Genomic DNA, 15,519 nt, shown 5'->3' on the forward strand with positions numbered 1-15,519 from the left:
TCAAAACAACACTTTACATGAAAAATACTACCATCTTTCTTACTACTATACCCATTAAAATTTGTTTGAAATTGTTGTTCTAGTTGGCAAAGAGATTGCAAAATCAACATCTTGCATTTTTCTTATAACAAGTAAAAAATAATCTTAGCCTCTCAAGTTATTTCATAGTTAGTAAAATGCGGAATGGGAAAATTACCAATAAAACACGTATGTCTTTCATTCGGAAATTTTTTGGCAAGTTACAATTGAAAAGCTCGGCCATTATATAATATTTTTATTCAATAATATGTGAAAATTATGTTCAAAATACGTGAATTTTGTGTGTATTATCAAAAATTATGTGCAAAATATGTGAATGTTGTAAAATATGTGTTTTAAACATGAAAAATACGTAGGTACATGTACAATATGTGTATTGTATATTTTTTTATTAAAAAAAATCTATATTACTGAGTCTTTAAGATGTATACAAAAACGAAAGTATTATTAAAAAAATACATATGTACGTGTATACTATGAGTATTAAACGAGAAAATGCTAATTCTTTATACAAGTAATAACTTTGGAAAAGTAAAAAATAAAAATGGGACAACAGAGACTTGGTTAATGGCCTGTATACTTAAAGAGTATAGCTCTATTTATTAAAAAAATAAAATAAAAAAGACTCCAATATGGCCGTTAGGTATTTGTTACAAAGTATAGCCGCGCGGCTATACTACACGCCTAGCCTCTGGGAGGCCTTTTTTATTTTATTTTATTTTATTTACGAGTATTGCCGATTAGATAGAGAATATTCAGTAATCTAAATCCCACATGTTCCGCGGCGGCTATACTCGTAAAAAGTATATTTTTCAGGTGGGATTAGAATTGTTTTCAATTCAGGCTTCGGCGGTGTGTCGTTTGGGAAATTTGGCACTCCCGAACTTTGCAGCAGCTCATCAAGCTGTTGGGGGCACACTGATAAGAGAGAGTCCAACGAACGAAAATGGAAATGGAAATTGAAGCAGAAGTGCAAGTCCGGATGGAGCCTCCCAAAATTCACCGCCTAGACGATTCTTTAGTGAACCGAATCGCCGCCGGCGAGGTCATCCAACGCCCTGCCTCCGCCGTCAAAGAGCTCGTTGAGAACAGCCTCGACGCCCGGTCCTCCTCCATAAACGTCGTCGTCAAGGACGGCGGCCTCAAGCTCATCCAAGTCTCCGATGACGGCCACGGCATCCGCGTTAGTCTTCTCACGTCTTCTCACTGCTTCTTCTCTTTCTTACATTTTCTGCTTGGTTCTCGGGAATCTTTTTATTTTCATTTGTTTTTTCATAAAATATTTCAGAGTTTCTCCTGCTTCATTACAAATTTACGATTTTCTTTTACTCTAGTATGAGGACTTGCCCATACTCTGTGAGCGGCACACGACCTCGAAATTGTCGACGTTTGAGGACTTGCAATCGATTAAGTCGATGGGGTTTAGAGGAGAAGCACTTGCGAGCATGACTTATGTAGCTCATGTTACTGTGACAACGATTACCAAGGGCCAGTTGCATGGTTATAGGTATGTGCATTACCTGTTTGATGACATGCCTGGCTAGTAATTTGTTAGGTTGCTGACAAAGTATTTGTTCACAGGTAGAAATGGAAATGGCATAACCTTTTGAGTTTTCCATATAATGATTGAATTTTTAAAGTTATAATTTCGTGGGTTCAGGGTATCTTATAAAGATGGAGTCATGGAGCACGAACCAAAGGCGTGTGCTGCTGTAAAAGGAACTCAGATAATGGTATGGAAAACATTTGGGCTGGGTTTTGTGTAGTCTCTCATTATTAGAAATCAGAGCAGTTTATAAGTTCAGCCTATGAAACTCATACACCAATTGCTTTTAACGAAGGAAAAACAAGTGGTCATTTTGCTGGTCATTCAATGTTTGGCCAATATGGTTTAATGGGATAAAATTACTTTTTATATTTTGGTGCAATGGGATGAAATGTGAATTAAGTGGTCATGTGTTGTCAGGTTGAAAATTTATTCTATAACATGACTGCTCGGAGGAAGACACTGCAAAATTCTGCTGATGATTATTCAAAGATTGTAGATGTGTTAAGCCGGTTTGCCATTCATCATATGAATGTTAGCTTCTCCTGCAGAAAAGTAGGTTTCCGTTTCATCAACTAATGAAAGTTTTCTTTCTTACTTCACTTATCGTTTGCATGGCTAGAACTTACTCCAAAATCACGGTTAAAGCTTTTTGATCTGCTATTATTATCAGCATGGAGCTGCTAGAGCAGATGTTAATTCTGTTGCCACAATATCGAGGATTGATGCAATTCGTTCAGTTTATGGGGTGTCAGTTGCTCGCTGTCTGATGAAGGTAGAAGCTGTGGATAAAGATCCTTCTAGCTCAGTTTTCCAGATGGAGGCGTTTATCTCCAATTCCAATTATGTAGCGAAGAAGATAACCATGGTTCTTTTTATAAATGGTATGAACTATTCATGCAGTGCCATATCAAGACAAGAAACTTCCAATGTCAAAATTATCAAATTTACAAACCAAAACCAGAAAGGTTTTTGTAGAATTACGTTGTATTAAGTTGGGTCAGATGGAAAAACTGCTCATTAAACCAAATTAAAACACATCGGTCTCCAATGCTAATGTTGCAAACTGGAAGTGAGCTGAGCTCTAAGACTCAAACCAACATTCATCCCTACTATTTCCTTGTTCAGAAAATTGTTTTCTGGGACTTCTCTCTAGACGATAACCTATTATATTTCTCTTTCAAATTTGAGCCCAAGTAGTAAAGAGTTTATCGAATGTCCTTGAGGGATTATTTATTATTATTAGTTTTTGTAATTTCCCTTTTTCTTTTAGCTGTGGAGGAAGGAGTTTAGTCGGTTGGGTGGCAGTGTCTCAGGTCATAAGACAAAGGTGGTTATGTGATAATGCTTCCATTGCTAAAAAAGTTTTCAGGTCTTTGCTTTTGTACTTGAAAGTATGACCTTTCAGCCTTCTTGACCTGATATGATGAGATGGAGGTTAGATTGATTTAGGGAATTTTCTCATAGATATCATATCAGGGTTATGAGATACTCCATTTCTTTGTTTTTTTTATAACCATCTTCTTGGATTTGGAAGGTGAACATGCCTTCTAAGGGTATTTTTGTGATATGCACTTAAGTCCATGAAAACTAGATGAACCTATTAGATTTTGTAAAAGAAGCAATATCTGATTCTGGAAGTTAAAGACCATGTATGTTCAGTCAATTGGATATTCTACTCTCGAGCTTTCCTAGTCTTGTAATGCGTAGTAGTTAAATACAAGCAAACAGCTTAATCAACAAACCAGCAAAAGGGACAAAACAAGACTTGTTTAAGCTTCAGCCATTGGATATTCTGCGCTTGAGCTTGACTAGTCTCTTCTCTGAAAAGAGAAATTAGAGCTTGGAGACAGATGTAGTGCCCTTTTAACAAACATCCCTGAAATTAAATCAGCCAAAGTCAGAAGCTGTTTAGCGATCTTATTATCTTGATGAGGATTTCAGTGTTTGTCAGAGATAACATGTTAGTCTAATTATTTGATCACAGTTAGATGCTACATGGTTTATGATTTGGATGATTGTTTGTGAGGATGATCCTTGGTTAGGACCTAAAAATTGGACTGCTCAAATATTCTTGTATATATTTACATATATGCAAAATGTATGATACATATATGTGATAGGTTTTGTCATTTATATGTGAAAATTAACTAGGGACTACCTAATTTACTTTTTATTATTTTATTTATAAGCCTGAAGGTCTCTTATGCAATTTTTAACTTTTAAGTCCACCAATAATTATGTTTTCTTATTCGTTTTTGTTTTCTATTTTGACTTATATTTATATTCTATTTTATTTTCAAAAGCACAGACAGATTGGTGGATTGTACTGCATTGAAGAGAGCTCTAGAAATTGTTTATGCTGCAACATTGCCAAAAGCATCAAAACCCTTCATATACATGGCAATTATATTACCACCTGAACATGTTGATGTCAATGTTCACCCGACGAAGAGAGAGGTATGCATTAGTTTTAGGTTTGTGATTTTTAAATCCTGGTTTCTGATATATATTTTATTTATACCAAGCAAAATAGGCTCAATTTTTGGTAAGGGCATCACATCAAAAACTTCACATCTATGTAAGGCATTTGAGATGTAAAATTCAATTTTACATCCGAACCATTACTTCACTTAATTTCCATAAAATATATATCTATTGGATTTTCCATAATTGAAGTGGCAACAAGAGTTGGAGATGTCATTATAAGACCATTTCAAGTATCCTGTTCTGTAAAGTCCAAACTTGGTTTCTGTCTAATATTCTGTAAACAAGTAATTTTTCTGTCTGTCAATGCTTGGATCAATTGTTGCATACTGACATCTCATTAACCAGCTTCTGCCTATCCACAAGGGCTTTACGGGCTATTCCTTTTTAACAAACACCTTATATTCCTGTATGAAAAACACTAGGAGATAGCGGAACACCCTGAGATTTTCTTGCTTCTTATTTATTTATATATCATCTATTATTGGAACCGCTGGTGTAGAAAGTTCTTATCAACCTCTATAATACCAAATATATCTGCATTCTTATTGAAAAAGAAATTCTTTTGATATGCAGGTAAGCCTTCTGAATCAGGAAATCATCATTGAAAAGATACAGTCGGTGGTTGAATCAAGGTTGAGAAGCTCCAATGAGACACAAACATTTCCGGAACAGGTATTGTTAGCAAAAGCTGCTGATGGTTTCCAGTATGTGGAGAGAGATATCTGTTTCTTATACAGTTGGTAAAAAAATTGTAGTCTTTGCCCCTCCCTTTCTAAGTATATGTGTATATATACGTATGTGTATATATATATATGTATATATATATATATATATGTATATATATATATATATATGTATGTATATATATATATATATGTATATATACGTATATATATACATATACATATATACTAGAAGCATCATAAACATTCCATGCATATTCTATATGAATTTATAGGAAGTTACAGTAGGCGAGAGAAGGTTAGTTGGTTAAAGATCGAATAATGTTAATTACCATAACAACTTTAGTTTTTAGTTTAATTATTTAAAATGTTTAATGAAATAATGACAAAATTGATACTTTCCTTATCGTGGTTGACAAAGAGTCTTCTGTTAATAAATGTAGTTATATATATTACCATGGTTGACAAAGAGCCTTCTCTTAATAATAGTATTTAGGCAAAAAGTCACTTCTGTCAAATTAAGAGGGGCATTTCGGTCCAATCTTGCAGCCCCTCCCCAATCACCTGATCCCATCCCTCCTCCCCTCCCGACCCAACCTCCTCCTCCTAACTCAACCTGCTTCCCACCCTATAACCACAACCCAACCACCCCTACAACAACCTTATTCCCTCCCTCCCCCTCCTGACCCAACATCATGCACCCTTCCCTCCACAACCACCTTTTTCCTCACTCTTATCAAACTCCAAACCTAATTCCATGCATTCCCCTAAACCTCTCCTCATGAACTCAAATTTCCAAAAACGAAGCCAGACTTTAAGACTAAAAAGTGACAATTGTTTATTCAAGATTGGAGGTAATGGACTTTGAGACTTGAAAGCATAAGAAAAGCTACATGGGGGCTGTGGAGTGGTTGGAGAGGTGATGCAAGATTGGACTGAAATGCCCCTCTTAATTTGACAAAAATTGGGGATTGTCCTTGAATTGCTTGAAAAATTCAAACTACAAGGACAAAATAGATCAAATCGAAACAATAGGGACCAAAAATGACTTTTAGTCTAGTATTTATATACATTTGTATGTACATACATATGTACAGGAATTCTCTGAGCAGAGGACGGAGTTTGTATCGATAATGTCGTTAATGTATTGATAACACGTTGATACATTTTGCTGTTGACTTGTTATAGACACCTTATCGACACCACATCCACATTAACAGTCCTTTAAAGGATAGGCGTCCAGCAGAGAGGGGACTGTACATATGTACTATACAATTTTTCTATGATGCAGTTAACCGTAAGTCTGGGTCACCATTTTTTGCCTTCCAGTTGACCTCCACTGTACATGCCGATCAAGTGGCAGTGCAAAATTTGGTTAACCACAAGTACAGTTAAACTTAAAGACTTAGACTAAGATTAGAAAAGTCAGTGAAATACACAGCTGAAGTTGCCAAAATTAAAAATACTGAACGATACTGGAAAATGACTTAATCTTGTGGTTTCAGTTAAAGATGCTTGCCGTGTTGAATAATTTTTTTTCCCTCATATGAAATGCATGTTGGTTTGTTAAGCCAATGGATGCCTCGATAAATACTTGGAAGCTTTACATGGCTTACTTTTGTATGTTTTTCCTTACTAAACAATGTATACTAGAAACCAGCCCAGTTGTTGCTTCATGGAAATTCTTGTTTTCTACATATTGTAGTTGAGGGAATCTGCATATATTCTTTTATATCCGTTTTTCCACTCTAACCAGGCATGTGGTGCTTTTAGTTTGGCACCATTTCTGGTGCCCTATCTTCAAATGAGTACTGCTCTCTAAATTGTGCATTTTCTTGGCATCTTTTGTCTCATCGACATTACAGGCAGTCGAATCAACTCCATCCTGCCAGATGGTTTCAATCAAGGATTCAAATAGGAATCCCTCACCATCTGGTAAGTTCAAATTCCTTACTTCAGTAGATTGTGTTCAAAGTTCATATCTTCTGTTGGTTTCATAATCTTGGCATATTCAATTAACTGCATATATGGTATAGTTCTGAATTCTGAAATGTTTATTAGGGTTGTATTTGTAGCAGGGTCAAAATTACAAAAGGTACCAGTGCATAAAATGGTTAGAACAGATTCATCGGATCCTGCTGGAAGGTTGCATGTTTACTTGCAACCAGAATCTTGTGGCCATCTTGAAAGGAATACTAGCTTGACTGCTATTAGGTAGGATTCTTACTTAGTCGTTGAACAGTCAGTTTACTATCTTGTAATGGCTCAGTTGTAAAGCCGCACCTTGCAATGTTGTTCCACTTGTGTGATGTGTGCTAAGACCGTTACTATTGAGCATTGCGAGAATTAGATTATCTTATTAGCATACTTCATTCTGTCCACCCTTTTCTTTTACCTCCTTTTTGTCCTATTGTTTTTTGTAACTTTCCAATTTTGAGAATGGGTCAGTTCTTCCCTCTTGAGCCTTCAGAGCGGTGGATGATTTTGCTTGTAGAGCAGAAGATGGGAGGAACTCGTCTTTGTTTCAGCTCAGGGGTAGTGTGATACGTTGACATTGCTGTAGAAACTTAGCTACCAGAGACTGATTCTGAGAAATAGGGTGGCAAATGCGTTGAAGTTAGTTCTAATTTGACTTCAATTTTTGGGAACCCGGGGGGGGGGGGGGGGGGGGGGTTGTCTATTGCTCTTTGTTGTCATTCTCGTTTTACTGGGTGAAAATGTTACGAGAGCAATTGGAAGGTGATAATATTATTTTTAATGTCTCTCTCTCTCTCTTATTTTTTTTGGGTACCTGAATCTGCTCTCTTATTAATGTAAGATAATCTGGGTTTGTTCTATCCTCTCCAAATATATTTAATTTTTTTCCCCATTATGTTCCCAAAGAAATTTGATATTCAATCCATTAATTAACTGATTTATAATCTGTGTATTTACTTATGTTTGTATGTAAAATTGGAAATGACAGATCTTCTGTTAGACAAAGAAGAAATCCGAAGGAAACTGCTGATCTGACCAGCCTTCAGGAGCTTATAGATGAAGTTGATCGCAATTGTCATTCTGGTCAGTTTGCAACCAAATTAATTGATCTGTTCTAAGGTGGATACTTTCTTTTGGTAGCGAAAAGTAGCTGATGCTTTATGGTTTTTGTTTGTAGGTCTTCTGGACATTGTGAGACACTGCACCTATATTGGAATGGCAGATGATGTCTTTGCGTTGCTTCAGCATGATACTCATCTTTACCTTGCAAATGTAGTGAACTTGAGGTAATCATCCTGTTGCTTAAATATATTATACACAAATGGTTCTTGTGGTTTACCTCATAAGTTAAGGTGATGCCCTTTGTTTTGCTTTTGTTAAGTATCCCTTTGTGGTCTATATCCATTACCGATTTTAGTAAATCTCCATTTTTCTGTTATTTGTGCAGGGGTATAATGGTCATTTTGTCAAGGGATGTTGATAAACTTAAAATGAGTTCTAATTAGTGGTGTGCACAATACGTTGGATAGCTGACCCAAAATAATTTACCCTAGATAGTATTACATTGGTTAAAAAAACTAAATTTCATTCCTGCACTAGTCGCTGATGTGCCCACTCTGCAAAATATGGATGTCTGTTTCAATTTCATGACAGTACAGAATAACCAACCTGATTCTCCTCTCCCCCTAAGGTACAAACGATCTCATCGTGACCGTGAAGCACATCTGCTGATGCATATTCTCCCAGAACAGGGTTTTAACTTTTAAGACCCAAAATAGAGGAAAAATAGGAGATGGCCATGTCAAAATGGGGCCAATAACATCTATTTATTTATATTAGAAGTATTTACTCGACCAACAAAAAAACCGCTGGAGGCAAAACAATAATAATAAAGCTGAAATGCTAAATGATAAGGGGTCTTCTCTTCAATTGCTGTCTACTTTTATAGATCTTCTATGAAGAATCTTTGAAGACAAGGGATTGATATAGAATTAGATTTGTTGTTTCCATGTGGCTGTCCTTGTTTAAACCCTTTAAAGATTTTCCTTTCAGTGTCATTCATCTTGACTGGTCTGCAGTTCTGTTAAAGGTGTGGCTGCATGCATCTTTTTTTTGGATGTGGCCTAATAGTGCCTTGTTCTTTCGTTCTTTTGTTTTTTGGTTACAGGTGTTTGTTTTGTGTGGACTTCGTACTTTGCATCCCTCTTTTGATGAATTTTTGGTCCTATTAAATCAAAAGAAAAAAAGGTTTCTCATGATCAGTTCACTTATATCTATTTCTCAATGAAATTTCAGCAAAGAGCTCATGTACCAGCAAGTTCTTCATCGATTTGCCCATTTTAATGCTATACAAATAAGTGAGCCAGCCCCAGTGAAGGAGTTGATCATGTTGGCACTAAAAGAGGGCAATTTAGATCCAGAATGCAGTGAGAATGTTGAGCTGAATGAGAAGATTGCAGAGGTAATTTACTTGCTTTCTTGAATTTGATTCCCTTAATTTAAAAAAAAAAATCATATTTATGTCTCTTTTGAGGAAATTCAGAACCCCTCCCTCATCATAGGGAAGTTTCTTATTAAACCCTTCTTTAATAATTCATTACTTGCTAACAGATTTGACTTGCAGTACAGTTGCATGTGATTTTCATGGCCAAAATAGTAATAAGCCAATTTATTTAATTAAAAATAAAACAGAGAAAAACAAGACAACCCCACGACCATTAGAGCAGGGACTCAAGTATCGACATACACGTTTTAAGAGAATGCAGACATCTTACCCCTGGCTGCCGTTCAACCCTGGATGCGGTTCAATGATGAGAACTTTCCAATTTTAGGTCCTCCTTCAAGCATAATATCATGGCCCAAACTCGTGGGTCTTAAAATGATTGGCCAAATGTCCAAGCCTCCTGGACTGAGTAGTGCCTCAATATAGTAGGGAGGGAGCCATAATAGGGGTTTAATTTTCTGATTCCAGATCCACTAGCTCAGGATATTAACATAAGAGACCCTATGGAGCAACAAAACAAAGAATCAATCTTTAGTCTTTTCCTTCGCCACTGCCAAGTCCTCACTGCACCAATTCCTCAACTTGCACAAAAAAACTGTTATAGAGCGAGCATCACTTACAATCATAGCTTAGTAGTGGTAGGGTAACTACCCCTCAACCATCAACTAGGCTTGAAAATGTTAAACATTAGTGTTGATGGGAATAGTTTTGACATATAATAGTAGTACTTTTGAAAGTGTCTCTACATAAATCGCAGGAAAATAACGTTGCCAGTACCTTAGAAACCCAAGCAGTGAACTAGTCCACTGCTGGTCTGCAAAGGCTTCTTTGAAATCAAGCATTATCCGAGAACAAGATTAGAAAGAACTTATCATAATTACAATTAAAACTGTTGTACAAGTGATGATAATTTAATATAATCGGATCCGCTTAGTAGAAACTTTAGACCTTGGATAAAGTAATTGTAACTTGTGTACAATCATTATGATCGGACCCATGTAATTAATTGTGATAGTAGTTGTATTTTTATTTATTGAAGGAAAATGTTCCCTTTACTAGCCACCTGCATGCTGACTGCTTCATTGTGAAGGAAGAGATCGCAGACTGGAGAATTGCCTTTTAATATGGTTTTTTAAGGTGTTTGTTCCTAGTGGACTTGCGCATCTTGTTCTCTTACTTCTCTCCACTCTTAAAGAAAATTCTTTTTCTTAGAATTAAGATAGTAACAGACTGAAGTTTCAGAATATTAATGAGCAGATCTCCTCTTGTTTACCGCTAGATCTATTGATTCTTTGATTATCATTATTAATCTATGGCTGTATTAATCCCATCAGCTGGGTTGAACATTTGAAGTTTTCTCCAATTTGCAGTAGTTTAGGGCCAATTCTCGTCTTAAATATCTGAGTTTTGTTTTTACTATAATATAGTGATGCTTCTGCAGATGAATACGGAACTACTCAAGCAAAAGGCTGATATGATAGAGGAGTACTTTTGCATTCATATAGATAAAGATGGAAATTTGTCTAGGCTTCCAGTTATACTTGATCAATACACACCTGACATGGATCGCGTCCCTGAATTTGTGCTTTGTTTGGGCAATGACGTAAGTTCTTTTTTATTTTCTTGGTTATCAAGATTTTCCCATATTTATAACCATATTTCTGATGCCTTATGCTTTGGAAGACAACAACAATACACACTTCTGATGAAAAACATCCCTATTAAATTCAAAACAGATTGGCAGTAGGTGGAGAGGATCAATATTATCCATATGAGACGCTAAAAACTTAATTCAGGGGTTTATACAGTTGCTCTCAACATGATGTGTTACAGATTGAATCAAACTCTTGGGTTGATTAAAATTTGGTGACATGGAGTACTAAGAGGGAAACTGGACTAGACAAGCCGATGAATTGTGTTGATTTGTGCCAATAAATTTGGAGACCCAGACGTACTGGGAAGTGGGTAAAGAGCCTAATAATTTTTGCACCCCCGCCCCAAATAAAAATAAAAATAAACAACATGAAAGGAACAAAGCCTTCCCATTTTGAGATTTTTGTTCTCTACAATCTTTACCTCTTCAAACGGGTACAACACACATAGCTTCCATGAAAATGACCATACCTCTTCTCTTTATTTATTATTAGTTTAAGTTGAATTTTTTCGGTCGTGTCGTGGTTAGAAAGTAAATAAAACCAATTGATATTTGAATGATTTGATCCAGGAGTTCCGACCATAACCTGATTGGTTGGTATTGAATTTTTCAGAATGTTAATCATTATTTTATGTGGCTTATTGGAATTATTTTTTGACATAATAATAGGACCACAGCAATGCATTTGTTAATCAAAAGGAGCTTTAGGAAGAGTTCATACATAACAAAACTTTCCTGCATTTTATGTGACTAACATGCTTCAGAATTGAGTGTTTATGTTGATGTTCTTATCTTGGAGGGACATGTCAATTGTGAGGATACTCTTGAGCATTCATTTTTCTTTGTTAAGTTAAATTGAAAAATAATCTGAAGTAGTATTTTCAATGTGACACACTGATGAGGAGACTATATAGCTGTCCTATTACTTTTGATATTCTCTATCTTTGGTGAGAAATGTAAATTTTCTGGCGCTAACTTTAAGTTTCCGTTTATTTTTTTAGGTTGACTGGGAGGAGGAAAAAAAATGCCTTCAAGTAATTTCAGCTGCACTTGGAAACTTCTATGCCATGCATCCTCCTATGTTGCCCAACCCATCTGGTGATGGCTTGCAATTTTACCAAAAGAGAAAACCTTTCAGAAATCCTGAAGAAAGTCTTTCTTGCACTACTGGTATGTCTGTTTGCAGCTGGATCTCCACATCTCTGTTTAAAGAGTCATAATTTATTGATTTCCTTTCAGTCTTATAAAGCGATTTTTAATTTTTAGAAGTTAGTTTGTGCGTGATGAAAAAAAAAAGTTTTAACTTTGTATTTAGAATTATTTAACTACACCTAGATATTTAGAAAGAATCTGAGCCAAATCATGTGTCAAGATCCAGTGGGGATGACATATGGCTAGGGATTTCAAGAATGAAGAGAACTGATATATTGGAGGCTGATGAGGAATCTTGAGGTGTTGTGATTAAAATCAATAAGATGAACATATTGAAGATTATTTCCTAAAAGTTGACTTTGCTTTTAGTTCTCAAGTCAGTAATCATGACAGAATTTTTAGGAATACAGGGAAAACTCTCACCAAGTTTGGGTGAAAAAATATAGTAACACTAGTGGCACATTCATTGTCAATTTGCAAATCTGCGTTCACAAAATCAATGATCTCCAGGCATCTTAAAGTTTTCTTTTGATGTTCTGAAACCTCATAACGTTTGCAGTTTATTGGTACTAAAAAATTCCAGCCAGTTATGTGGGGATCTCCAGGCGTATGATAGATAGTAATCAGCACTCAGTCTCTCTCTCTCTCTCTCTCTCATTAATCTCATGCAATTGGAGTCAATTAAATAACACCAATCCTAACTGGAGTGCTTTTTTTGGTGTGTACAGGAGATGATGTCGTGACAGAAAATGAAATCGAGCATGAACTAGTTGCAGAGGCAGAGACTGCATGGGCCCAGCGCGAGTGGTCTATCCAGCATGTTTTGTTTCCATCAATGAGGCTCTTTCTCAAGCCACCAAATTCTATGGCTACAAATGGAACATTTGTCCGGGTAAGCTACATTTTTTTAAAAGTCTATGACATACTTATTAATTACTTCTAGATTCTTCAGATACCCCTAGAAGACAATAGATTTCATGTATGTTGGGCTGGCTAGCTCGGTAACTTACCTATACACTTCAACTAAAAGTCTATATTCGTCCAAGGAAAAAAAAAGTTCATATAGTTTGAGGCGCAGATGACAGTAATAATCCAACTGGTTCTTTTATCATGTATCAGGATTCAGGATAATTGTCAAGAATCTGTTTTTTTTTTTTTTTTTTTTTTTCCTTTTTTCTTATGTAGACAACATTATCTGTCTTATCTGTTTAGTCGCATGTTGGTCTCTTTGCTCCCTTTTATACATATGACCCTCTGTTTCTCACTTTTGTTATCTATTATTGTCTAGTATGATTTTTTATATTTTTAATATTAATATTATTAATATTATCATTATTGATGTTGTTATCACTATTGTTACTGTTGTTACTGCTACTATTATAAATTCTCGATTTGTTGGGGAAGTGTTGTTTTGTTCTGTTTTTGTTTTTTCTTATATTAAAAAAAACATATTTTCATTAAAGAGGAACAGAACAATATAGAAGATAAGTTGTCCACTGGTCTAGCTAGAAGATGTTAGCTCACTGAAACAAGAAAGATAGCGAAACATAGCTAAGCAACAAAGGTACATGGACACACAGCCGCAAAAATTAGTGCATAAAAGAATTCCAATCATACAATATAGCTTGAGAAGAACTATCCCTAAATTCCAAACATAACGACATCTGTTTTGTAATTGAAATGATATGGGAATCTTGCAGTTTGTAAATCTGAAAATCGAGGATATCCTTTGCTTTTTGTAGGTAGCTTCACTCGAGAAACTGTACAGGATTTTTGAAAGATGCTAATGCCACTGATCAGCGTCATGACAGAAGATAGTGCAGAGGAGGATCATGTTTACAGGCTCATGCATTCAGCTTACTTTCAATGCCCTACATGGTTCCTTATGCTCATTGTAATTGGTTTTGTACAGGACTCTGGGTTTGGTGATATTAAAATTTTGTGAGAAAACACCTTTGTCCAAGTCAGGAGCATTGTTTTCCCTTCAAAGTGGTGTATATTATAATTAGTTAAAAATCTATAAAAATCCTTTTTGAGTTTTGAAAGTGGCGTTCATCTGTGTTTCATATGCTTGTAACCCAATTTTTGAATGGGATTGAACATATCATCCTATTCGGCTGTCTCATGCTAGGATACACTTAGCTTCATTAGAATATAAACTACAGGAGCTGGCAAGGAGATTGTAGCTCAAGTGGTTAGGAGCATTCACTTCAGTTTTTTCTTTTCGACTCGTCTAGCGCCCAAAAGTAAATCAAAGATTGTCCTCAATGTTCCAAATTAAAGCATGACTAATGCAAGAAATAAGATGGCAGAGGATGGTATATGGAACTCGCTTTTTCAATTTCCTTAAAAACAAATATTGGGTGCTGTATAGCAATTTTTTGTTTTTTGAGAAGAGAAATTTCGTTAATATTCCAGAACAATACCAAAGAACCTGCACGTAGGAACACAACCTCATTAAAACCCTCCCACGGAAAACCACATTGGAAACTCTCGGGTAGGAAAAGAGTGTCATACATGCATTGGACTACAAAAGAAACAAATACCAAACGAAATAACACATAGCACAACTACAAGCTCAACAAATAACATCCCATCACAACTTCTATTCTCACATAGTTCTTTGAACAGTGATGAAAAGGGAGAGTATGTGGACTACCTCCATAACATCTTGATGAAAATAGACCTCTATATCTAAGAAGCCCTTAATTTTTAAGTTTAATCGGTTAGTCTGGCAATGACCCAACAGTTAATCATCAACTCATGAGTCTCGGTGCTAGTAGCCTGCCATACATACACCTCCCTATTCTGTCTCTAATAAGACCCCAACCTCCAATTCTTCTAATTGATGACCAATATCATAGGAAAAAAGAAAAGGTGAGAACCCAAATCTCAATGCATTTATTAACATGAGTTCACTCTATCATTTCAAATGGCACATTAATATTCAGAGTATTTCATTTGATATTAGGGTTTTGGCTAACCAACTAGCTCGTTTTGATGCTAATAAAAGTCTTGTACAATAGGGAACATGTGGGTTTCAATTCAATTAAATTTTATGAGCTTTTTTCTTTCGTCTATGCTCCTGAAATGCCTTTGCAAAACAACCAGTCTGATTCCTCACATCCGTAGCCCCCACCCCATATCGTAGAATATCGGCACAACCTTTTGCTCTAATTTTTATCTACAATCCATGAGTATTTTATTTTGTGTGAAGGAGGTGTGAACCGTATGTTCCTGCTTATGCTGACACATGTCTGCTACCTACAGAAGTGAAGAGTGCACCAGAATGTAACGTGGAAAGTTTTTTAATTTATTTTTTATGTGTAATTATTTTACTTCTCTGATTCCGGACACAGAACCAAAACACAGTTGGTTACAACCACAGCCCAGAAAACATGATGGAGTTTTGGCAAGTGGGGTGTTGGTCTACTTAAAGCGCACTAACTGTTAACTATTGATATCATTGTTATCA

The 15,519-nt window shown here is 35.8% G+C and overlaps 1 protein-coding gene across 2 annotated transcripts; it reads left to right on the forward strand.

Annotated features, from left to right (window-relative positions):
- Positions 1 to 779: 779 nt before the first annotated feature.
- Positions 780 to 14,089, forward strand: MLH1 (MUTL-homolog 1). Of its 2 annotated transcripts, none has more exons than XM_021970529.2 (16): positions 780 to 1,222; positions 1,374 to 1,546; positions 1,700 to 1,772; positions 2,006 to 2,140; positions 2,259 to 2,469; positions 3,897 to 4,045; positions 4,649 to 4,747; positions 6,624 to 6,693; positions 6,834 to 6,972; positions 7,724 to 7,818; positions 7,913 to 8,021; positions 9,031 to 9,196; positions 10,680 to 10,841; positions 11,894 to 12,062; positions 12,773 to 12,936; positions 13,787 to 14,089. In XM_021970529.2, exons 1-16 carry the CDS (start codon positions 986 to 988, stop codon positions 13,829 to 13,831), a joined length of 2,196 nt encoding a protein of 731 aa, XP_021826221.2. In that variant the 5' UTR covers positions 780 to 985; the 3' UTR covers positions 13,832 to 14,089. The 2 variants fall into 2 exon arrangements, with proteins under 2 accessions (XP_021826221.2, XP_021826223.2); XM_021970531.2 differs by having other exon boundaries at positions 6,837 to 6,972.
- Positions 14,090 to 15,519: the final 1,430 nt, after the last annotated feature.

Source organism: Prunus avium, chromosome 1 (assembly GCF_965620075.1).
Source record: "Prunus avium chromosome 1, drPruAviu1.hap1.1, whole genome shotgun sequence".
In the NCBI taxonomy this organism is placed as follows: Eukaryota; Viridiplantae; Streptophyta; class Magnoliopsida; order Rosales; family Rosaceae; genus Prunus; species Prunus avium.